Below are 22,999 nucleotides of genomic sequence, written 5' to 3'. Positions count from 1 at the left end.
CAAACCAATCTGATAGCTTTCTTTGATAGAATAACGAGCCTTGTGGATAAGGGTGAAGCGGTGGATGTGGTATACCTAGACTTTAGTAAGGCATTTGATACGGTCTCGCATGATATTCTTATCGATAAACTAGGCAAATACAAATTAGATGGGGCTACTATAAGGTGGGTGCATAACTGGCTCGATAACTGTACTCAGAGAGTTGTTATTAATGGTTCCCAATCCTGCTGGAAAGGCGTAACGAGTGGGGTTCCGCAGGGGTCTGTTTTGGGACCGGTTCTGTTCAATATCTTCATCAACGACTTAGATATTGGCATAGAAAGTACGCTTATTAAGTTTGCGGATGATACCAAACTGGGAGGGATTGCAACTACTTTGGAGGACAGGGTCATAATTCAAAATGATCTGGACAAATTGGAGAAATGGTCTGAGTTAAACAGGATGAAGTTTAACAAAGACAAATGCAAAGTGCTCCACTTAGGAAGGAAAAATCAGTTTCACACATACAGAATGGGAAGAGACTGTCTAGGAAGGAGTACGGCAGAAAGGGATCTAGGGGTTATAGTGGACCACAAGCTAAATATGAGTCAACAGTGTGATGCTGTTGCAAAAAAAGCAAACATGATTCTGGGATGCATTAACAGGTGTGTTGTGAGCAAGACACGAGAAGTCATTCTTCCGCTCTACTCTGCTCTGGTTAGGCCTCAGCTGGAGTATTGTGTCCAGTTCATGACCTATGAAGGAAGGCTGAAAGAACTGGGTTTGTTTAGTTTGGAGAAGAGAAGAGTGAGAGGGGACATGATAGCAGTTTTCAGGTATCTAAAAGGGTGTCATGAGGAGGAGGGAGAGAACTTGTTCACCTTAGCCTCTAAGGATAGAACCAGAAACAATGGGTTTAAACTGCAGCAAGGGAGGTCTAGGTTGGACATTAGGAAAAAGTTCCTAACTGTCAGGGTGGTTAAACACTGGAACAAATTGCCTAGGGAGGTTGTGGAATCTCCGTCTCTGGAGATATTTAAGAGTAGGTTAGATAAATGTCTATCAGGGATGGTCTAGACAGTATTTGGTCCTGCCATGCGGGCAGGGGACTGGACTCGATGACCTCTCGAGGTCCCTTCCAGTCCTATAATCTATGATTCTATGATTCTATGACCTGCACGTTTCCCAGAGTCACTACCCTTGATATCAGCAGGTCTTTGATTGCGTTGGCTACTTTGATCACAGCAGCCCCCACAGTAGATTTGCCCACTGCAAATTGATTCCCGACTGACCAGTAGCGGTCTGGCGTTGCAAGCTTCCAAAGGGCTATCGCCACTCGCTTCTCAACTGTGAGGGCTGCTCTCATCCTGGTATTCTGGCGCTTCAGGGCAGGGGAAAGCAAGTCAAAGTTCCATGAAAGAACCCTTACGCATGCGAAAGTTTCGCAGCCACTGGGAATCGTCCCACACCTGCAACACGATGCGGTCCCACCAGTCTGTGCTTGTTTCCCGGGCCCAGAATCGGCGTTCCATGCCATGAACCTGCCCCAGTAACACCATGATTTGCACATTGCTGGGGCCTGTACTTTGTGAGAAGTCTATGTCCATGTCAATTTCCTCATCACTCTCGTCACCGCGCTACAATCGCCTCCTCGCCTGGTTTTGCTTTGGCATGTTCTGGCTCTGCATATACTCCAGGACAATGCGCATGGTGTTCATAGTGCTCATAATTGCTGCGGTGATCTGAGCGGGCTCCATGATCCCAGTGCTATGGCGTCTGGGCTGAAAAAAGGCGCGAAACTATTGTCTGACGGCGGGAGGGAGGGGTGAGTGACGACATGGCTTACAGGGAATTAAAATCAACAAAGGTGGCTGTGCATCAGGGAGAAATACAAACAACTGTCACACAGAATGGCCCCCCTAAAGATTGAACTCAAAACCCTGGGTTTAGCAGGCCGTTGATTTCACAGAGGGAGGGGGAAACAAATGAATACAGAACAAATCTGGTCCATCTATTTTTTACATCTTAAGCTGGCAGCAGACGGTGCAGTATGACTGATAGCCATTGGCACCTTCTGGGTGCTTGGCAGAAAATGCTGTATTACGACTGCTAGCCATCATCATCAAGACGGTTCAATAGGACTGCCGGCAGGACTGAGTCTCCAGGAGACAAAACATGTCTGCCCAGGTGCCTCTGAACGAACTCCCTGAGGAGTACGACGATGACAGATACCAGTCATAATACACCATCCACTGCCAAAAGGCAAGGAGCTGCTGCTGTGTAACAATGCAGTACCACGTCTGCCGGCACCCAGATGACATATGGTGACGGTGAGCTGAGCTGAGCTGAACGGGCTCCATGCTTGCCGTGGTATGTTGTCTGCACAGGTAACCCAGGTAAAAAGGCGCAAATAGATTGTCTGCCGTTGCTCTGACGGAGGGGGAGGGGCCTGACGACATGAACCCAGAACCCCCCGCGACACTGTTTTTGCATCATCAGGCATTGGGATCTCAACCCAGAATTCCAATAGGCGGCGGAGACTGCAGGAACTGTGGGATAGCTACCCACAGTGCAATGCTCCGGAAGTCGATGCTAGCCTTGGTACTGTGGACGCGGTCCGCCGACTTAATGCACTTAGAGCATTTTATGTGGGGACACACACAATCGACGGTATAAAACCGATTTCTATAAAACCGGCTTCTATAAATTCGACCTAATTTCGTAGTGTAGACATACCCTTAGTAGGGGAGTCCCCAGTCATGTAGATCTGCCTCCTCCTGGTGGTGGTATGATTCTCAGGCCTACCTCTTGGGCAGCTTTCTCCCCAAGAGGTCAGCTCCTGCTTCACCACAACTTGCCCCCACCCCAGCTGCCCTTGCCTGGAGAGCAGCACCCACAGGGTGGCCAGCTGAGGCACTGGGATGGGCTGTTTCCTGCAGGGAGGGATGGCACCCACCCTGCCCCGGTACCTGGGGGTATCTGCGCTTAATGTTGTTCAGAGTGCCCTCGGGCAGCTTGGCCAGCTCTGTGTCTCTCACGGCATGGACGGTGGTGGCTCGGGGCTGCCTGGTCAGGGCTTCCACCTAGAGAAGAGCACACAGGCCACATTAGAGACTGGGCAGGGGAGTCCTTCGCCCTCCCAGCCCAAGGTCTGCCTGGCATCATAGGGAGAGGCACCGGGAGAGGTACAGAACCCAGGCGTCCTAGCTCTCTGTTCTAACCCACTAGCCCATGGGTGGCCAACCTGTGGCTCCAGAGCCACATGCGGCTCTTCAGAAGTTAATATGTGGCTCCTTGTATAGGCGCCAACTCTGTTAGCTACAGGCACTAACATTCCAATGTGCCAGGGGGTGCTCACTGCTCAACCCCTGGCTCTGCCACAGCTCCTGCCCCCACTCCACCCCTTTCCACCCCCTCTCCTGAGCCTGCCGTGCCCTCGCTCCTCCCTCCTCCCCCAGAGCCTCCTGCACGCCATGAAACAGCTAATCGGGAGGTGGGGGGAGGGAAGGGGAGGCGCTGATCGGCGGGGCTGCCGGTGAGTGGGAGGCGCTGGGAGCGGGCGGGGGACTGATGGGGGGCTGCTGACGTATTACTGTGGCTCTTTGGCAATGCACATTGGTAAATTCTGGCTCCTTCTCGGACTCAGGTTGGCCACCCCTGCACTAGCCCTTCCCAAGCTGGGAAGAGAACCCAGGAGTCTTGATGCCCAGCCCCACCTTCCTCAGACCAGCCCGGAGACTCCTCTGCCAGTCCCCAATACTAGGCCAATCCATGTCCCAGGAGCAGCCAGCAGCGTAAGAGCATAAGGGACAGTCGCTGGCTGGAGGTAGAGTGCCACGTGCTAGCAGCAGAGGGTGACGATCTGCCTCGCACCCAAACCAGGAGGGTCTGGAGAAGCAGGGAATGGACACTGTACCCCCTGGATGCACCCTTGGAGCAGCCTGGCCTGAGCACCCCTGACTTGCAGCTGTTCATCACCACAACAAGCCTAAGAGAGGGCCCACCTACCACCCCAGTGCTGTCTGCAGAGATCGGCCCCATACCCTTGGTGGGAGAGTGCAAAGCAGTGATAGGGCCCACCCCAGCAGTGCCCTCGGAGGAAGCTCACCACTCCAATGAGGTCACCACGACCGTACTCCCCGACCAGCTCCTTCTTGCCACTGCCTTTCTGGATGACAGAGCGCAGGCGCCCATTCAGCACGATGTAGGTGCAGTCGGACTTGTCGCCCTGCCTGGAGAGCACATGCAGCGAGTGGTGAGTCAGCCAGCTGAGCCGGTGTCTGCCCCAGGGAGAGCGCCCCCTACCACCTGGGCTGGGAGAGTGCGTGCAGTGAGCGGCGAGTCTGACAACCCCAGCTGGCACCTGCCCTGGGCTGGGACGCCCCCATCCCCAGAGCACCCGGGCTGCCCTCAATCCAACACCTGCAGCCAGGAAGGGGTTGAAGTCAGGTCAGCCCAGGTGAAAACCTGTGTCCCAGGGAGGGGTCACAGGCACCTGGGCAGTTTTCGCCTGGCCCCTCTGGAAACAGCACGGCTGCTGGCCTGGACAGCGCCCGCCCAGAGCACTGGGATGCCTGAGTCATTTTTGCTGCAGTAAGGGCATGGACGAGGCTGAGAGTAACAGGGGTGCCCATTACCCTGGCGTGGAAGGGGTTAAACACAGCAGGGCGAGTTGGTCCCAGTGTGCCCTGGGCTAGGCAGAGAAGCTGGGAGTCCCCAGCCAGGGTCTCCCAGCAGCCCCACAGTACAGGCCTCACTCACCTGTACAAGGCCCGTCCAGCCTCCACCGCCATCCAGTCGATGGCAAAGTCCATCTGGCGCACGAATGGGGACATGCGGGCGGCCACAGTATGGGCAACACTCAGCACCACACTGGGCTGTTCCCGCATGATCCTGGGGAGAGAGCGGGCAGCTCGTCAGTGCACAGGTGGCCCCGTTGCTGCCAGTGCGCTGCTGACTGCAGCCACCCCCTCCCTGAGTCACCCACCTCCTCTGGAACAGAGCCAGCCAAGAAAACATGGCACCAGGACAGATCACAGCCCAGGGCAGGAGAATCCAGGCCCATGCAACAGGTGCACGATTAGAGGACTAGGACATGGGGCCTTTCCCCTCTAGGGGGCGGCTTCTCCAATCCAGCCCCAGGGCAGGGGATTGGCTGGTTTATGGGGATAGGGAATGGGACACAGTGCCTTTCCCCTCTAGGGGGCACTGGCCCCAATCTGGTCCAGGGCAGGGCCACCAGCCTAGATGGAAGTGGGGTGGGAGGTGGGGAGACCCTGCCAGCAGGATGAGGAAGGGAAGGGGGACACCAACTCGTAGAAGTCCGACTTGGAGATCTTGAGGAAGGTGCAGTCACGGTTGGCCTTGATGGTGAAGATGAGGGGCTCCCCAGTCAACACAGCCAGCTGGCCCACCATCTCGCCGGGCTGCGTCAGGAAGAGGCACACATCCTCCGCCTTGTCAATCATGCGCTGGTAGACATGCAGGCAGCCCCACAGCACGAAGTGAAGGCTGACGTCCTGTTGGGGGGTGGGGGCGGAGGATAGAGAGGAACGTCAGCTCCGGCACCAGGGTGAGGGGCAGGCCTGCCCCCAAGGTGCGCACCCACAGATAGGCGGCCAGGAGACCTGAGGGACAGCCTACAGCTCCGGCTGAGCCTGAACTCTCAGGAGCACCCCACTAATGTCAGCAGAGCCACAGTCCAGCATAAAATTCCCCCAATTCCATGGGAACCAACCCCTCCCCATGTTCCCTAGTTCTGACTCCCAGCACCCTGGATATGCACCTGGCTCGGGGCGGGGTGTGGGCCTGCCATCCCACCTGCCCAACAGCCATGCAGCCCTGGGGGGTGGCGGGGGAGGGGCACACAGGGAAGAAGTCTCATCTGGCCCCTGGCGAGGGCGCTGCAATGGGCTAACAAGGCACAGAGGGAAGGGGTGGGGTGCTCGGGGCAGGGCACTTGGGTGCAGCAGCCCTTGGACCCATTTGGTAGGAGCTGCAGAGAAGACTCCCACGCCCCATGGGGAGAGGACAGAGGGGGACTGGGGGAATGGGACTCCAGTGCGCCACAGTGCCATTCCCGCTGAGTCCCTCCTTGCGGAGGTCATAGGCCGAGGAAGCAGCAAGGCCCTGTGACGCTGGCAGACCAGGTGCCAGCTCATGCCAAGGCCCCCAGGCCTCACTGAACCCTGACAAATGCAAAGTTGGGAACCAGGCTGGCTCACCAGTGTGTTCGCACTGTTAGAATAGATGTGAAGTTGATGCGAATGTGTTTGGTGTTTAGAAATGCTGAAATTCTTGTAGGATGCTGATCTCCCTTATCATTGGAGTTACATCAAGCGTTTGCATTGTAAACCTCTTATTGTTTAACTCACCAAAGGGGAAAGCAGCATTAATTATTGTAAAGTGCTGGGTCTGCCCATTGAAACCAAGCCATTGTGAAACAGCAAAGGACAAAGACTTCTTTGATTCCAAGCCCCCTCCCCCGCCCCCGCCACGCCCATGAAGGGGAACCAAGCGCCGACCGACACTCGTTCTATCAGCTTGAACTCTGGGGGAAGGAAATAAGGCCTGACCAGAAAGATCTGTATCACTGTGGAACTTGGCATTCGGGAAGGGCAATATTTCTAAGCATAAGTAAGGGATCCCCAAGCAGCTTAGCCTGGGTTAGCCCTAAAGGTCGCATAGACCAGTGGTTCTCAAACGTTTGTATTGGTGACCCTTTCACACAGCAAGCCTATCAGTGTGACCCCCCCCCTTATAAATTAAAAACTTTTTTTTTATTATTTAAAACTATTATAAATGCTGGAGGCGAAGCAGGGTTTGTGGTGGAGGCTGACAGCTTCCAACCCCCCAGGTAATAAGCTTGCAACCCCTTGAGGGTTCACGGCCCCAGTTTGAGAACCCTGGTATAGAACTTGCACATTACAGCAGCTTCTCCTGCCTTTTGGAACCTGACTACCTCACCTGTGTGCGTCTGTTACCTGCTTTCACCTAGTGAATAACTCTCACTTCTTTTCCCTACTTAATAAATCTTTAGTTAGTATCACAGGATGGCTACAAGCATTGTCTGTGGTTTGAGATCTGAGGTACAGTAAGTCCTCCCTTAACGTCCTCCAGCTTAACGTTGTTTCGAAGTTACGTCGCTGCTCCATTAGGGGACATACTTCTTTAAAGTTGTGCAATGCTCCCTTATAATGTCCTTGGGCTGACTTTACAAGGGAGCATTGCACAAGTTCCTCTTCTCCGCCTCCTCCCCCTCCCTCCTTCCCAGCGCTTAGGACTTTCAGGGAGGGAGGGAGCGAGCGAGCGGGGAAGCTGCCCCCTCATCCCCCCGGCAGACAGGGCCACCCAGAACGCACGGGCTTTAGGGGCTGCAGGGCCCTGGGCTAAGGGGGCCCTGGGTCCTGGCCTGCAGCTCTAAAGCCCCTTTCGGAATGCGGCCCTACGAGCACGTGTCGGAGGACTCAGGAGGAGCAGGGGCAGCCGAGCAGCCGGAGAGAAGCGGCGCTTTCCCCTTCTCTCCGACCAGCTTTGAAGGGGAAAGTGCCGCTTCTCTCCGGCTGCTGGCTGCACGGCTGCCCCTGCTCCTCCTGAGTCCTCCGGCCATGCTGTGCAGAGCCATCTGCACACCCCCTGCACCAAACAGGAGCTGCCCCAGGTAAGTGCTCTGCACCTCCTGCCTGCCCCAGCCCTGAGCCTCCTCCCGCACCCCCACCCTGAGCGCCCTCCCACACCCTAATTCTCTCCCAGACCCCGCACCCCCACCCTGAGCACCCTCCCGCACCCTAACTCCCTCCCAGACCCTGCACCCCTAGCCCTGAGTCCCAGGGGTAAGTCGGGGCACCTTCCCACCACAGTACAGTACAGTATATAATGCCTTTGGTCTGCCCCCCAAAAAATTCCTTGGAACCTAACCCCCCGTATTTACATTAAATCTTATGGGAAAATTGGATTTGTTTAACATCGTTTCACTTAAAGCTGCATTTTTCAGGAACATAACTACAGCGTTAAGTGAGGAGTTACTGTAGAATTGACCGGGGGTAAGTGACTAGTCCGTTGGGTGAGGGAGTAACCTGAGTACTGCTGTGGTTCCTGGTGTAAGGGCTCATCTGTCACAAAGGCCGGCTTGCCTGGGTGGCAAGCTAGACCCAGGTGCCCCAGGGGACTGCCTGTGACTCCATGGTAAGGCTGTTATGGTGCTTTAGGAGTTCACGCTTGTTACTTGGTGAAATCTTTACAGAGCACAGAGCCTGTTTGGGGTTTGTGCCCTGGTTTGTACAGTCTGCCCTGACGTTGGCACACACGTTCGTGAGCCTCTCCAGGCAGCTTGGCAGCCCCACTGCCCTGCTCCTCATGCAGCCATCAGCACCGGTGCAGAGTGGGTGAGGTGCCCCCACCCCAGCAGGCAGCAGGTCCTGCCCACTCCACACTGGGGCTGCTGCAGGGCAGTGGGGATCAGGCCCCAGCTGCCAAGAGACAACAGCAGCACCAGCTCAGAGCACCAGTGTCACCCCGTGGCTGCTGGGCACTGGCACCTCCTGGCACCTACCTGGTCCCCCTGGCGGGCGATGACTGTCCCAGCCTTGGCGTGGTGCAGCAGCACCCGGTTGTTGAGAAGTGAGGGGTCCTGTGGGGAGAGCAGCAGTGAGGGACCAGGCAGAGCACCCAGCGATGGGGGCGGAGGGGCTTGCAGGCAGGGCCCTAGCAGTGCTGAGCCCTGCTGCACCACCTGGGAGCTGTACAGAGCTGCCCTCTGTGCTGGGGGCTCCCCTCCAGTCCTTCCCTGCCCTGTGCTGGCTGATGGATTGGCCAGCCCCTCCCAGCACAGACAGGGCAGCTCAGCCCTCCCCACCCGGGATCCCAGCTGTCCATCCCACCCTGGGCCACCCCTCCTCCCTCAAGGGCCGAGAATCCAGGAGCCAAACATCCCAGCCCTGAGCCCAGCTCTTCCGCGGAGCCCGTGCACAGGAGCTGCCCAGGGCCAAGTTGGGAGGCAGCGGCTGTGCAGCCCAGAGCAGGACGTGCCACAGCCTGGCTGACCTATGGCTCTGGAGGAGGGAGAACGACGGCATGAGGAGTCCCCCAGGCACGGCCTCCAGAGCCAGAATATCCCCAGACTCCCTAAGGGCAGCTGGAGCTCCCAGGCACAGCCCGGGGACTGACCCGGCCCCTCCCCCCTCATCCCCCAGGCACAGCCCGGGGACTTCCCCGGCCCCTCCCCCGTCATCCCCCAGGCACAGCCCGGGGACTCACCCAGCCCTCCCCCCGCCCCCCCAATCCCCCAGGCACAGCCCAGGGAATCACCCTGCCCTGCCCTCACCAGACCCTTGGAATCCACCCTGTCCTGCCCCCCTGTGGCTGTGCCCCTCACTGCCCCTTCACCTCGATCTTCATGAGCTTCACCAGCTCCCGCTTGGCAGCCTCGAAGATGGCGCTGGTCTGGCGGCCCTGGTAAGGCCCAAAGGGGCAGGCCCCGCCTGCTGAGTCGTCCTCGCAGTAGTTGAAGTGATAAGTACCGGGTGGCTGCTCCTCCACCATCACTGACCTGCGCTCCTTGGGCTCCTGGGAGACAGACTGCAGAGACTGGTTTGAATCTATCTCCCCTTGTAAGTATTCTCACACTTCTTATCAAACTGTCTGTACTGGGCTAGCTTGATTATCACTTCAAAAGTTTTTTTTCCTCTTAATTAATTGGCCTCTCAGAGTTGGTAAGACAACTCCCACCTGTTTATGCTCTCTGTATGTGTGTATATATATATCTCCTCAATATATGTTCCATTCTATATGCATCCGAAGAAGTGGGCTGTAGTCCACGAAAGCTTATGCTCTAATAAATTTGTTAGTCTCTAAAGTGCCACAAGTACTCCTGTTCTTCTTTTTGAGACTGGGGTGGACACTCAGAGCGTGGCAGGGTCGCCCTGCCACAGCCTCTGGCTCTGCCCCCTGCCACTGCCCAGACGGCACCTCCCCATCCCTTGCAGTGACTCAGTTCTGCCTGGGCCTTTGCCAGCTGCCAACCCCGCTTCAGCCCCCCTCCCGCCACTCCTACTCTGTGCCCGGCTGCCAAACCCCCATGCTTCTATGCGGGCACGCCCAGGCTGTTTTTGCTAGCCACAGAATTGCCCACCTGCTGCCTGTCAGCCAGCTCTGTGCTGTCCTGGACAAGGGAGTGTGACGGAGCACAGGCCGGCCCCACCCCCCAGCGGGCAGTCAGAGAGGTGTGTGCAGGGGACCTACCCGGGAGAAGGAGGCCATGGTGCCGGTGCTCTCCTCCTGCAGCGACACCGAGATCCTGCCGCGCTCATAGGCCATGTCGAAGTCTGAGCGGGGGCCCTTCTGGAGGCCTGTGCAGGAAAGAAGCCAGGGGCAGCGCTCACTGCAGAGCCAGGCTGCCCGCCCCTCCCCACCGGGTGCCCAACACAGCCAGCACCACAGAGGTCTCTGCCCAGGCCAGTCTGCCCAGTGCCTCAGTCAACAAGGGCCCAGCTTAGCCCAGCACTTCCCCCTCCACCTTCCTTCACTGCCATTCCCTAGGACGCCCACGTCCTGGAGGCACGTCTCATACCCTCCGCCTGCCCCCTGGTTCCTTGGCACCTGTGGCCTCTGGGCTCTCCCCAGTTGGTTCCAAACCCCAGAGTGCCCTGAGCCTGCTTCCTGCAGTCTAACCCCTCCCCAGCTCAATTGGGGCAGCAACCACCATCCCCATTGGCCAGGCAGCAACCCCACCCTGCAGCAGGGCAGGGCGGGTGCCAGGAGTTTCCCCACCATCACCTGCTGCCCCAGGATCCCATGGGTCCCATCCCCAACCTGGTCCCATCCTGGGAGAGTTCCACTTACCTGAGATATCAACTGGCATGGAGATGCAGCGGCTCAGCAGTGGCACTGCAGAGGGCTCCAGGGACCCCAGCTTGAGCTGATCAGCTGTGAGGGTGACACACACATCCCGTTACACTGGCACAGCGAGCACACGGGGTCCAGAGCCTCCCCTGCCCTGGGTCGGACCCTACAGCCAGGCCACCTCCAGGGGCAGGATTGGTGACGAGAGCCACTCCACAGCTGTCGTGGCATATGGAAGGTGTGGACCAGTTCCATGCAAGGGGAGTGCCCAGGCCTCCACCCCGCTCCCTGCAGCACAGCACCCCGTACTGAGCCCTTCTGCACCCTTGAGTTCTTTCACCCCTGTCCGGTCCATGCCCAGCTCAGTTGCCCTGGGGGGGAGCACAGCTGCTGCGTTCCCCACCCTGAGCCAGGGCAACCCTTACCCAGGTCCTTGGTGCTGGCATCTGGCTGCCTCCCAGAGCTCTCCTTATGGTCGTCGATGGAGGAGACGCTGATGACGCGCTTGCTGTGTCTGACAGGGCTGGTGCGTGAGGCATGGCTGGGCTGGGGGAAGAGCCGCAGCGGCTGCATCTCCTGCCACAGACACAGCTGGTATCAGCACCAGGCCAGGCTGGGCAGTGCCAGCCTGGGAACCAGCCACACCCACCACTCAAGGCCAATAGGGACCATTCAGAGCATCTCGTCTGACCTCCCCCATCACGCAGGGGCAACACCTCCCCCAGCGAGTCCTGCCCCCACCCCAGAGCAGAGCCGAGGCAGAGGGATGGGGACGGGCACAGGGACGGGGACGGGCACAGGCACAGGCACGGCTTGGCTCCCCTTACTTGGCTGATGGCCCAGGAGGGAACATGCTCCACGCCAGCAGCCGCATGGCTTGTGTGAGGGAGACCCGTGTCCACGGAGCTGCGTAACGTGGGAGGGGCCAGATGTGCCACTGTAGACAAGGAGAGCGCAGAGCCCAGCTGAGCCCAGAGCGCCAGGTGCTGCCGCCACACGATGGCCCTGCAAAGCTTGCTCTCGGCTCCTGGCTCCCTGGCAGCCGGGGAGAGGGGGTCACAGCGCCAGCCCAGTGACCCATCTGAACGCTGGGCTGGTTCCTCTGGCATCAGAGGATGGACCCGGCTGTTCCCACAGGCCTTGGCTCCACCCCGAACCAGGTGCTCCACCCAGCAAGGCAGGGAACGCTGCTCCAGCAGCCAAGTCTGAGGGCAGAGCAGGGCTGTGCCAGGGGGAGGGGCTGCTTGGGCGCAGGATTCTCCACCTCTCCAGAGCCGCCAGGCCGGGTGTTAAGGCCTCTCACTGTGACTTGCTGCCAGCAGGGGGCACCCTGCCAGGCCCTGCTCCATCCCTGCTGCACAGGGATCCCCCCCCTTGCAGACACAGGGGCTTTGCTCGGGGGGTTCTAGCTCTTTCTGTCCTCTCCCCAGCCAGGTGCCGGCCTCCAGCCCCCCTAGTGGGACCAGGGTTTGGACACTGGCCCAAGTCTGGCCCAAACTGCCATGGGCAGGAGGGACCGGGGATGGGAAGGACGAAGGTTCTGGTGCAGGGAGCAGGACCCACCACTCCCACGGGAGGAGCTCCAGGGCAGGGCCCATCACTCACATGACTGAAGAGTTCATTGGTCAGCCCCAGGTAGTTGTGGAGGGCCAGGAAGGTGACCCGCTGCAGACGCACCATGATGATCTGAAAGGGAAGGGGAGAGTCTGAGCGTGGGGCACAATGCGGGGGAGGGGAGGGCGTCAGCACATGGGAAGGGGGCCGAGGCCACACTCACCTGCACCACCCGCACCAGGCTCTCGGGGTACTTCTCGAAGACGGCAGAGAAGGCCTCGACTGGCAGCCGCAGCACTGTGGAGTCCTCACCTGCCCGCGCAGACACAGTCCGGTATGGCCGCTGGTGCCCCTGTGTGAGAACCAGGTAACCATGGGTCCCTGCACCCAGGCTGGGGTGCCCCTGCTTCCTCCTTTGGGTAGAGCAGCCTACCAGTGGTGGGCATTGCCAAGGACAGCCAGGGATCCAGCGGGTACCCCACGGCTTCAGGCCAAAAGATTCAGAGAGCAGCCTACAGCCACGTTCACCCGAGCCCAGCAGCCAGCCAAGGCCGAGACCCTGGCCCTGAGGAGGAAAGGTTCATCTCCTCTAGACCTCGCATGGGGCAAGGTGGCAAGCACAGGACAGGGTGATGGTGGCATGTCACCACCTCGGACCCAGGCTGCAAACCCATCACGGGATGCGGGGAGTCAGGTGGGTTTAGCACACACATCCCACAGGGCCTACCCGGATTTAGCCTTTCGTTAGGGACCCAGGGTTAGGAGAGCAGGGGGTTGCAGATCGGGATTGAGGGGCATGAGCAGAACTGGGGGGGCCCATGGCTGCCAATCACTCAATGAGCTGGACTATTCACTCCAGCACCAGAGGGGCGGGGGAGTGGGATGGGTGGACGGGGCCAGCAGGAGGTGGAGGGGCAGGGCTGGTACCGTGATGACGTCAAGAATGCTGAGCAGGCTGTGCACGCTGTCCCCGGGGAACACCTCCTTCACCAGGGTCTCCTTCCCGTCCTGCAACACAGCAACACCCTCCTTAGGGGGCCCATCACCCACCCTCGCCATCCCTGCCACCAGAACTCGCTTGGCGCCAGCTCTGGGGAGGCCTGCTCCATGAGCCCCTCCCTGGAAGGGAGGCAGCCCCAGGGGAGCCTACAGCCACAGTGATCCCGAAGGGCAGGGCTGCTTGGCAGCTGGCCTCAGCCATTGCGTCCTGTATGCCCCTCTGCCCCAAGGTGTCTCCAGGTGCAGGGGACCGCCCAGCCAAGGGGTGCAGAGCACTGGGGCCACAGGTGGCTTGGGGCAGGAGGGGTCGCTGGTGGCTGCTGGGCAGACAAGTGCCTCCAGCAGATGGACGCGGCAGGGTGGGCTGGGACATGCCCCCCTCACCTGCTGGGTCAGGAAGAGCTCCAGCTTGCCATCCTGCACCACGTAGATGCTGGTGTCGGGCTGGCCGGGCCGGAAGACGTACTCGCCCTGTTGGAACTGCTGGAAGATCATGTGCTTACAGAGCTCCAGGAACAGCGGCTTCTCAAAATGGCCCAGCACCCTGCAAGGAAGGGCGGGTCACAGTGGGCAGCAGGGGAGCAAAGCCTTCAGCAACTCATGGCAGGGACTTGGGGCTCATGTCATGAAGGGGCCTTGGGGCCCAGCCAAAGTTCCTGCATCACATGGGCCAGAGCTGGCTGGCTAGGTGGGCTCTGTCAGTCATCCCCCCACCCCCCATCTCCATGCATGGGGGAGTGGAAGTTGCCCCAGAGGGTCAAGCCTCCAGTGACACTACCCTGCTCCAGGATCCCAGTGCCCACAAGCTATCACCCCTAGGGGCAGAGATCTCTTCCGATCCCCAAACACAGCCACTTCTGGGGAAGAGTCTGTCTGATGCAATAGCCCCACAGCAACACTGCCGTGACTCAGCCAGGACTAACGCTGTGCTGGGTCCCACCACGAGCCCGCAAGGACCAGCGCCCAGCATTTGCTCACACCCGACAGAGGCTGCCTCCAGCTGCCCTGCCCCGTGGAGCACTAGCTCTGTATCAGCCAAGAGGGAAGAGCGCCCCCTACTGGAGAACCAGGGCCACCATTCCTGCTGCTCCAGAGCATTCCCGGCAGCTCTCCCACCTATGGTCCGACTGGGCTGGAGCCTGCACAGCTTAGACTAGTGGTTCTCAACCTGTGCTCCGCAGACCCCTGGGGTCCACAGACTATGCCTAAGGGGTCCGCAAAGGACAGGTTAAAACAAACTGAACAGAATTCAGCTGTATCTACAGACAGATTTCCCAAGGGGTCCGCACCTCCATTCAAAATGTCCAGAGGGATCCGCAAATGAAGAAAGGTTGAGACCCACTGGACTAGATGATCTGACAGGCTCACACGGTGTCCAGGTTTTCCCAGGACCGTGCTGGGAAATCAGTCGGACAGAGCGCTCCATTACACACAGCCAGCTGGCCAGGTCATGGGCTCGGGACCATCCCGGGTCTCCTGGATTTCGTACCTCAGAGGTGCCCACCCTCGCTCAAGCTTGCTTGCGGGGAGGGGGAAACGTGGCTGCAGCGGAGCCTGGGCTCTGGGCCCCGCTGCCTGGGGGCACTCACCGGACGTTCTTCAGCATGTACAGCACCTCGGACGGCAAGTGGGAGTTGGCCACGTCAAACTCAGTCAGATCCGCTTCCAGCACTGAGGGCGGCGGCTCCTTCAGCTGCAGGATGGGCAGCTCCTTCTTGATGCGCAGGATCCTGGGCACAGGGACAGACGAGAGGGGATAGACGGGGCCAACCAGAGAGTTGCCTGCAGGGGCAGATTCCCCCACACACACCAGGGAAGAAGAGAATCTGCATCATGCATCAAGGAGGCAAGACTTGTTCCTGAGCCATGGCACTCACTCATGCCAGGGGCCTGAGGCCCAAGGGCCTCACCCAGGGAGCTGAGCAGCACCATGCCACAGGCTGGTCCAGTGCCGGTCAACTGCTGTGGGGGTGGGTTCTCCAGGCTGGTGTCCAGGCTGGGGTGCAGCTGCTTTGCAGAGCAAGGAGAGGTCAGTTAGTGCTAATGGCTTGTGGGGGAGGGGAGGTGCACTACCCACTCCCGCAGCAGGGCTGGGAACATGGGTGCCTCCACTACCCCTCATGGCAGGGCTGGGCCAGCCCCAGTTGTCTCACACCATGGAGGACGAGCGAACCCACTTACTTTTTGGCAATGTTCAACATCTTGAGCTTCTTCTTCATGCGGGGCCGGGAGGTGCTGGAGATGGTTGTGTCCACAAGGGAGGAGGTGGACTGGGACACCTGCAGAGACAGTCCAGGTAAGCCACCAGCTGCTCCCGCGGACAGCGCCCACTGGAGCCAGCCATCTGGGTGAGGAGATTTGGTACTCAGCCAACCACGTGCTGCCAGCGAGCCAGGCAGGAGACAAAGCAGGGAGCCCTGCCAGGACACCATGGCCCCTGGCACCACGTGCCTGGCTCTGTGCCCGCAATGGGGAGTCCTCATGGAACTGGCCTTCTCCTGCAGGCCACCCCACCTCCAACACCAGCCCTCCTAGCTCCTGGTGCCTGGTTCCCTGCCCCCCTGAATCCTCACAGGCAGTCAGATGATGGGCCTGGGCCAGAGGCCTTGGGAAAGCCCAGCGCCCTACTGCCTCGCCCCAATCCGCTCAGCAAGCAGCTGAGTGAGGGGCTGCTGGACAGGACTCCCAGTGGTGGGGACGGGGTCCTGCTCACATCTCTGGGGTTAGTGACCCCACAGGCCCCTCCCCAGGTCCAGGCTCTGGCAGAGCTATCTGCTGCTGTGCCCCAGTTCCTGGCACCATGACCCAGCTGGGCTGCAATGTGCTCCCCACAGGAGCCCATCTCCCGCCACTGGTGCCAGCTGGAGTTCACTCCCCACCCCCAGTTCTGCCCCAGCTCCTCCTCACTGCTTCCTGAAGAGACAACCAGCACCAAGAGACCTGCCCCTGCATCCCAAACTGACTCATGATCCCCCCGCCCCTGCATCTGGGCCAGCGCTGCCCCCCCTTCACCCCCAGACAGGGCCAAATGGGTGGGGGGAGCAGGGAGAAGAGGGGCTGGCAGAGGCTGGGGATGTTAGTGCTTTAGAAACACTCTCCCCACCCTTGGAGCATGGGCCTGGATGGGTCCCTGTCACTAGCCAGACTGTCCCCTCAGGGCAGGTTCCTGGGGGCCTCGCATGCTGGGTTCCTGCGAGCCTGCCCCAGCAGGCTCCTGGCTGCCAGGGCAGACAGCCACACACCCTGCCCTGTCTGCTAACCCCACTGCTGTTGCTTAGTGTGACAAAGCTCTGTACGGTGTTTATGAGCTGTCTGCATCATTCTGCACCTAGCACCCTGGCACAACTACCCCCAGGGGGAAAGAATTCATTCTCTCCGTAGGCCATGGGAGAGCCGGCCAGGGATCTGAGCAGAGTTGCTAGGACTTTCTGGGCTGGAATCAACATATCTGAGCAGCAGACCTTCAGTACCTGGAGACAGACACCTGGTTCAGAGGCAGGTGAGCACAGCGTGGCTGGGTCCGGAGAACAAAACCAGGTGGCTGGGGGAGAGCCTATGTCTACACTGCAATAAAAGACCTATGGCCCAACCCCAGCTGGCCCAGGTCAGCTGACTCAAGCTGCGGGGCTAAAAATTGCAGTGTAGACGTTTTGGGCTGGAGTCTGTGCTCTGGGGCCCTCCCCCATCGTGGGGTTTCAGAATCCAGGCTCCAGCCTGGGCCCAAACACATACACTGTGATTTTTAGCCCTGTGAGCCCAAGTCAATTGGCCCGGGCCCAGCCTTGCAGCTGTGGGTTTTTCAATGCAATGCAGACGTGTCCCCAGAGACACAGAGATGACCTGGGGCAGACAAAGGAACAGCTTGGCTCAAGGGAGGCCTGGCGCTGGTCAGCCTGAACTCGTTCTTCACTTTTTCTTCTCTGTGCCAAGCTAGGATCTCTCAGAGCCTGTGTGCCAACTGGGTAATAAACTGTCCCCTTGGCTTGAACAGGCTACCTGGTGTCACTGACGCGCTTCACTGAGCATGGTGCCCCAAAGGGCACAGCACAGGCCTCCCCCAGATTTGCTGCAGAGAGACAGGCAGGGCTGGCGCCCAAAGACCAAGTTTTGCGCCTACCCTATGTAACTGTGTGGTCCTTGGGACCCATCACACTGAAGGGGTCACTCCCAAGGGACTGGCTACAGGAGGGGCATAGGCCAGACCCTGTGGCTCTGTGACAGGGATGCCAGAGACCAGGCCCACCCGCAATGATTCACCTGCCAGAGCTCTTACTCCTCAGCTGCAGCGGGAGGAGAGGAGCATGGGTTGGGGGCGGTGCCAAGGGAGCCACCACCAGGGCTGGCTTTAGGACCTGACGGGCCCGATTCCATGGTCCGGGTCTTCGGTGGCACTTTCGCAGCGGGGGTTGGAGGGTGCTCCCTGAAGGACCCCCCACCGCCAAAGACCCTGGAGCAGACACCCCCCCACCGCCGCCAAAATGCTGCCGAAGACCCCAGAGCGGATCCCCCCCAGCCACCAAAATGCCGCCGGAGCGGACCACCGCCGGGTGAGCCTAAGGCGTGGGGCCTGATTCTGGGGAACTGGGGGACTCAGCCTAAAGCCGGCCCTGGCCACCACCCTGTCCAACACCAGTGTCTAACTGCGAAATTGAACTACCCCCAGAGACGCCCTTCAGCTGGGCTACAGCCAGGCTTCTGGGCAGGGAGGGGGACAGGGATTGGAGCACTACACTGGAGCTGGCAGAGCCATCAACACTTTCACTGCCAGCCCCCACTGACTCCCCAGCCCGGGCCAGTGCATGGTGCTCTGCCCCAGCCCCATACCTTGCGCATGATCTTGCGCCCGTAGAACAGCACTTTGTCCCGCTTGCGGAATCGATACTTGGGGGTCTCCTGAGCCTGAACCTCTGACAGAGAAAGAGGGAGACATGAAAGGTTACCAGTGCAGGGACCCCGGCGCCCCACTCCAGCAAGGGTTGGAGCCTGTCCCCTTCCCCCCCAATCTGACTCCCTGCTTGCACTCCTCATTGCAACCCACCTCCCAGCCCAGGGAGTGATGCAGAGGCCTTGGGGGTACAGATGGCAGAGTTCTGCCTGCCCTCCCCCCACTCCAGCCCCAGGAAGCTGGGCTGCCCCAAAGAACCCCAGAAGCTTTACGCCCTTCCCAACCAGTCCCTGGATACCCCCACAATCCCTTTGTATGTTGGGAAACTGAGGCACGGGGCCGTGAAGGGACTTGCCCAGGCAGTGATCAGTAGGAGAGAACCCAGGAGTCCTGGTTGCGAGCCCCCTGCTCTAGCTATTACGGTCTCACTGCCTATCCAGGCCTGCAGACACTAAGCCCAAGACGGCCTGATGGGCAGCAGCCTGCCAGAGCCACGGCTGCGAAAGGGATCAGATTTGCTCCCTGCAGGGATGGGCACTTACTCTTGAGGCGCAGCCTGCGGACCAGCACCAGGATCAAGGTGGCGACGAGCAACACGGAAACACCAACGCCAATCATGACACCCAGCACCTATGGGAAGAGGCATGTTCCAGACCCGGCTTCCAGACGGGCCGTGGGTGGGTCCAAGGCAGCACCAGCCACGCTCCGGGGGACTGAACGGGGCAAGTGAGAGTAGCCCTCACCCTGCGGAGCACTTGTGTGGAGGTGGAAATTCAGGCAATATTTTTATGAGCAGTGTGCCTCAGTTTCCCTGTGGGCTTTGTCCTGCTATGCAGTGAGTGGGAAAGGGAAGGCACAAAGTGTCTGACTCACTAAGCCACCTGCCTGGAGACCAGCATCATTCACATGAACGGAACCAATCCTACTGTCAGGGTGCCACAGGATCAGTGCTAGGCCCCCAGCTTTGGGCCACTCTCTCGGAGGAACCCTTTTGATGTGGAGATCCCCAGGGGACATAGCTGGGGGGGCACGTGCAGTCATGTCCCCCCCCCCATTTCTACCAGGTTCACCTTTACTTTGTGCCCCGACCCGAGCAACAGAAAGGCGTCACCTCTGCCTGACAGAAACCCGGGAGGGCTCAGGGCAGGGGGGATGGTCTCCGAGTCTGGCTTCCAGGGTGTGTCTCCCTCAAGCAGCTTGCCCTGCTCCAGCAGGGTGGCTCTGAGCGCTTCACAAGCCGCAGCACCCCGCTGGGAGCGAAGTGGGGATCTCCATCAGAGAGAGGAGAGGGGGAAGCCTTGGCATTTAACCTCCTGCAGCTGTGTGGGCACGTGTGCGCTATTCGCGTAGCTGAAGTTGTGTATCTTAGGTCGACACCCCACCCCCCCCCGCCCCCCATAGTGTAGACCTAGCCCAAGTGATAGATTTTGGCTGGGGTTGGGTTACAAACCACTTGAATGCGGGGAGGTAATGAAATGTTGCTATTCTTATTGTATGAGTAAAGGGCAGTGGAACTGTACTTAGCCTGTGCTGATTGAGGGTATCAAGAGAGAGGGTGGGGACAGGTGTTTTGCTTGATGGTCTGCCTGAGTCACAAGTACTATTTGACCTGCCCCTCTCCACTGTTTAAAGACAGAGCTGATTAGGCTCCATAGATAGTCTTTTGTTTTGTTAAGTGACCACTACAGCTGAAATCACCGATAACACTGCTCTACAGCCAAAATGCTTCTGAAATAAATGTAGTCAAACTTTACTAATTCTGGGTCACTGAGAACGAAAATGATGCTTAAAATTGTTGATTGGCTCTAGTTTTCAATATATGCTATTGGGTCAGTATATACGACCCTTGACTTGGGAATGGCGGAGGATAAGTGAGTTATAAAGGGAAGGGATCTCAATTTAAACTAGAAATGACTAAAATACATCTTTGACTGGATCTATGAATAAATCTATGACTGGGTTTGGACAGTACTTGCTTTTTAGGCAAAACAATGAATGGTGCAATCTGAAGCTGGTATTGCATCATACATGATATGAATTGCATCATGTTATTCCTAGAAGTCATGGATGATGCAATCATAACGAAGCTTACATCACTCTGCTGAACAAATTGCCCTATATCAGCTCTAGAAATTATACAGTGTCGTGCTCTCTTATTTGTCAGTGTTTGATTTTGCAAAGGGACACATTTCTGTTTAGCCAAAGTGAGCAGAGATGCCTCGTACTTGTGTGAACAGTGCAGATAACTTCTGCTATGTTTGTGGTGAAGTGACTTTTGCATCACAAAAGCGCAGTATAACCACTATGGTTAAGAAAGCCTATCACCTTTATTTTGTCTGCAAAATTGGAGATCAGGACAAGAGGTGGGCCCCACACATATGCTGCAACACTTGTGCAACAGATCTTCGCCAGTGGTTGAACAGGAAAAGGAAATCTATGCCTTTTGCAGGGCCAATGATTTGGAGAGAGCCAACAGATCATACCAGCAATTGTTACTTCTGCATGGTGCCTCCAATTGGGAAAGGTGTGTCAAAGAAGAAAAAGTGGACTGTGCATTATCCAAACATTCCATCAGCTATACGCCCAGTACCCCACGGAGAAGGACTGCCGGTTCCTGATGCACCAGAATCATTCTCACTTGAGTCAGATGAGGAAGAGGATGAAACTTCTGGTCCTGAACCATCAATGTCACAGGACCCACATTTTCTCCCATCGTCCTCCTCTGAACCACACCTCATAACACAAGGTGAACTGAATGACCTTGTCAGGGATTTGGAACTATCCAAGAGTAAGGCAGAGCTGTTGGGCTCCAGACTACAGCAGTGGAATCTCCTGGCAGGTGATGTTAGGGTTTCCATGTTCCGTGACCGTCAAAAGGATCTTGTCCCATTCTTCTTCATGGAAGGTGATCTTGTAGCCTGCAACAACATCGATGGTGTGATGGCAGCCCTCAATATCATTCACGATCCAGATGAGTGGAGACTGTTCATTGATTCATCGAAGACGAGTCTTAAAGCGGTTTTACTGCATAATGGCAACGTTTTGCCATCAATTCCAGTTGGTCATGCAGTCCATATGAAGGAAACCTATGACAACATGAAACAACCTTTGAGGTGCATAAACTATGACCAACATCAGTGGCAGCTTTGTGCTATTTGAAGGTTGTTGCTCTCTTGCTTGGTCTGCAGACTGGATACACAAAGTACTGCTGTTTTCTCTGCGAATGGGATAGTCGTGCAAGAGATTCCCACTACATCAAGAAAGATTGGCCAGTCCGACAGTCATTGGAGCCTGGGAGGAAAAGTGTTCAGCATCCACCACTTGTTGAATCAAGGACGATTTTGTTACCACCCTTATACATCAAGCTGGATCTGATGAAGAACTTTGTCAAGGCCATTGACAAAACACAAGCAGCTTTCAAGTACCTCCGTGGAAAATTTCCAAGGTTAAGTGAAGCTAAGATAAAGGAAGGTGTCTTTGTTGGTCCTCAGATTCGTGAACTTCTTTGAGATGATGCATTTGACCATGCACTGCGTGGCAAGGAAAAGACGGCATGGAAAGCCTTCCAGTTAGTGGCAATAAATTTTCTCGGAAACAGCAAGGCAGACAACTACAGGGTGTTGGTGGAAAACCTCCTCAAGGCATACAAAAGCCTTGGTTGCAACATGTCACTAAAGATACATTTTTTGCACTCTCATCTAGATTTTTTTCCACCGAACTGCGGAGAGTGAGTGACGAGCGATTTCACCAGGACATTGCAACAATGGAGAAACGCTATCAGGGCAAATGGAGCCCATCAATGCTTGCAGACTATTGCTGGACAGTGACAAGAGATGCTCCATTTAATGAATACAAGAGACAAGCCAAGAAGTGCCGAGTAGACACTGAATAGGAATAAACTATGTACATAATAGTTTTTTGCCTTTTGTTTCATAATAAATTTTATTTATATAACCCTTTTGCTGATTTTTAAAGTGTTACATGAACAGGACAGGTGAAATATTATCATGTAAAGCAACCATAAACACATGAAAAGACCTAGGTTTACAATTTATGATTAAAACTCTACTATCTACACAATATACATAGACATAAAATGTAAAAACTTAAATATCTTAGGCTGGGTCTACACTACCCGCCTGAATCGGCGGGTAGAAATCGACCTCTCGGGGATCGATTTATCGCGTCCCGTCGGGACGCGACAATCGATCCCCGAATCGACGCTCTTACTCCACCAGCGGAGGTGGGAGTAAGCGCCGTCGATGGGAAGCCGCAGAGGTCGATTTTGCCGCCGTCCTCACAGCGGGGTAAGTCGGCTGCGATACGTCGAATTCAGCTACGCTATTCACGTAGCTGAATTTGCGTATCTTAAATCGACTCCCCCCTGTAGTGTAGATGTAGCCTTAGAAACGTAGCCAATCAGTTGTTTTAATTGTCATATTTGAATTCAGTACATCAAAATACATAATAAATAGCACATTTTATCTCTGAAGCAGATGATTTCTCAAAAATTGTAGACCGGTGTAATCAGGTCTAAGTGCTTAGTCCTGCTGTGGGACAGTGTTTCTGTGGAAGAGACGGCCCAGTCTGCACTAGCAGCGAGGTTCTCCCACTGAGAGCTCAGCTGAAATCACTGAGAGCTGGGTGGAACCTCAAGAGACCAACTCACAGAGGTCACAGTGGCAGGTGGCAGCAGAAGATGATGGCGCAGGGCCATTGGCAACAGAGCGATGGAGTGAATGG

At 57.1% G+C, this 22,999-nt stretch overlaps 1 protein-coding gene across 11 annotated transcripts in view; it reads right to left on the bottom strand.

Annotated features, from left to right (window-relative positions):
• Positions 1-22,999, bottom strand: part of LOC101934815 (patatin-like phospholipase domain-containing protein 6) — an 85,464-nt gene that overhangs the window by 41,507 nt on the left and 20,958 nt on the right. For 7 of the 11 annotated variants that reach the window (XM_065576299.1, XM_065576303.1, XM_065576301.1 and 4 more), the window contains 17 exons: positions 18,799-18,886; positions 18,196-18,278; positions 15,553-15,650; positions 14,961-15,101; positions 13,756-13,915; positions 13,300-13,380; positions 12,596-12,724; positions 12,424-12,504; positions 11,244-11,394; positions 10,819-10,902; positions 10,219-10,325; positions 9,364-9,564; positions 8,531-8,608; positions 5,293-5,498; positions 4,741-4,872; positions 4,088-4,211; positions 2,949-3,062 (listed from right to left, as the gene is read on the bottom strand). In XM_065576299.1, the coding sequence (XP_065432371.1) occupies positions 2,949-3,062; positions 4,088-4,211; positions 4,741-4,872; positions 5,293-5,498; positions 8,531-8,608; positions 9,364-9,564; positions 10,219-10,325; positions 10,819-10,902; positions 11,244-11,394; positions 12,424-12,504; positions 12,596-12,724; positions 13,300-13,380; positions 13,756-13,915; positions 14,961-15,101; positions 15,553-15,650; positions 18,196-18,278; positions 18,799-18,886 (2,058 nt within the window). Of the gene's footprint in view, positions 1-2,948; positions 3,063-4,087; positions 4,212-4,740; positions 4,873-5,292; positions 5,499-8,530; positions 8,609-9,363; positions 9,565-10,218; positions 10,326-10,818; positions 10,903-11,243; positions 11,395-12,423; positions 12,505-12,595; positions 12,725-13,299; positions 13,381-13,755; positions 13,916-14,960; positions 15,102-15,552; positions 15,716-18,195; positions 18,279-18,798; positions 18,887-22,999 lie in introns of all 11 variants that reach the window. The other 4 variants (XM_065576302.1, XM_065576307.1, XM_065576310.1 and 1 more) reach the window with 3 other exon arrangements.

Source organism: Chrysemys picta, chromosome 22 (assembly GCF_011386835.1).
Source record: "Chrysemys picta bellii isolate R12L10 chromosome 22, ASM1138683v2, whole genome shotgun sequence".
Taxonomy (NCBI): domain Eukaryota; kingdom Metazoa; phylum Chordata; order Testudines; family Emydidae; genus Chrysemys; species Chrysemys picta.
Note: the sequence above shows the minus strand (reverse complement) of the source record. Positions and strands in the feature narration are given on the sequence as shown.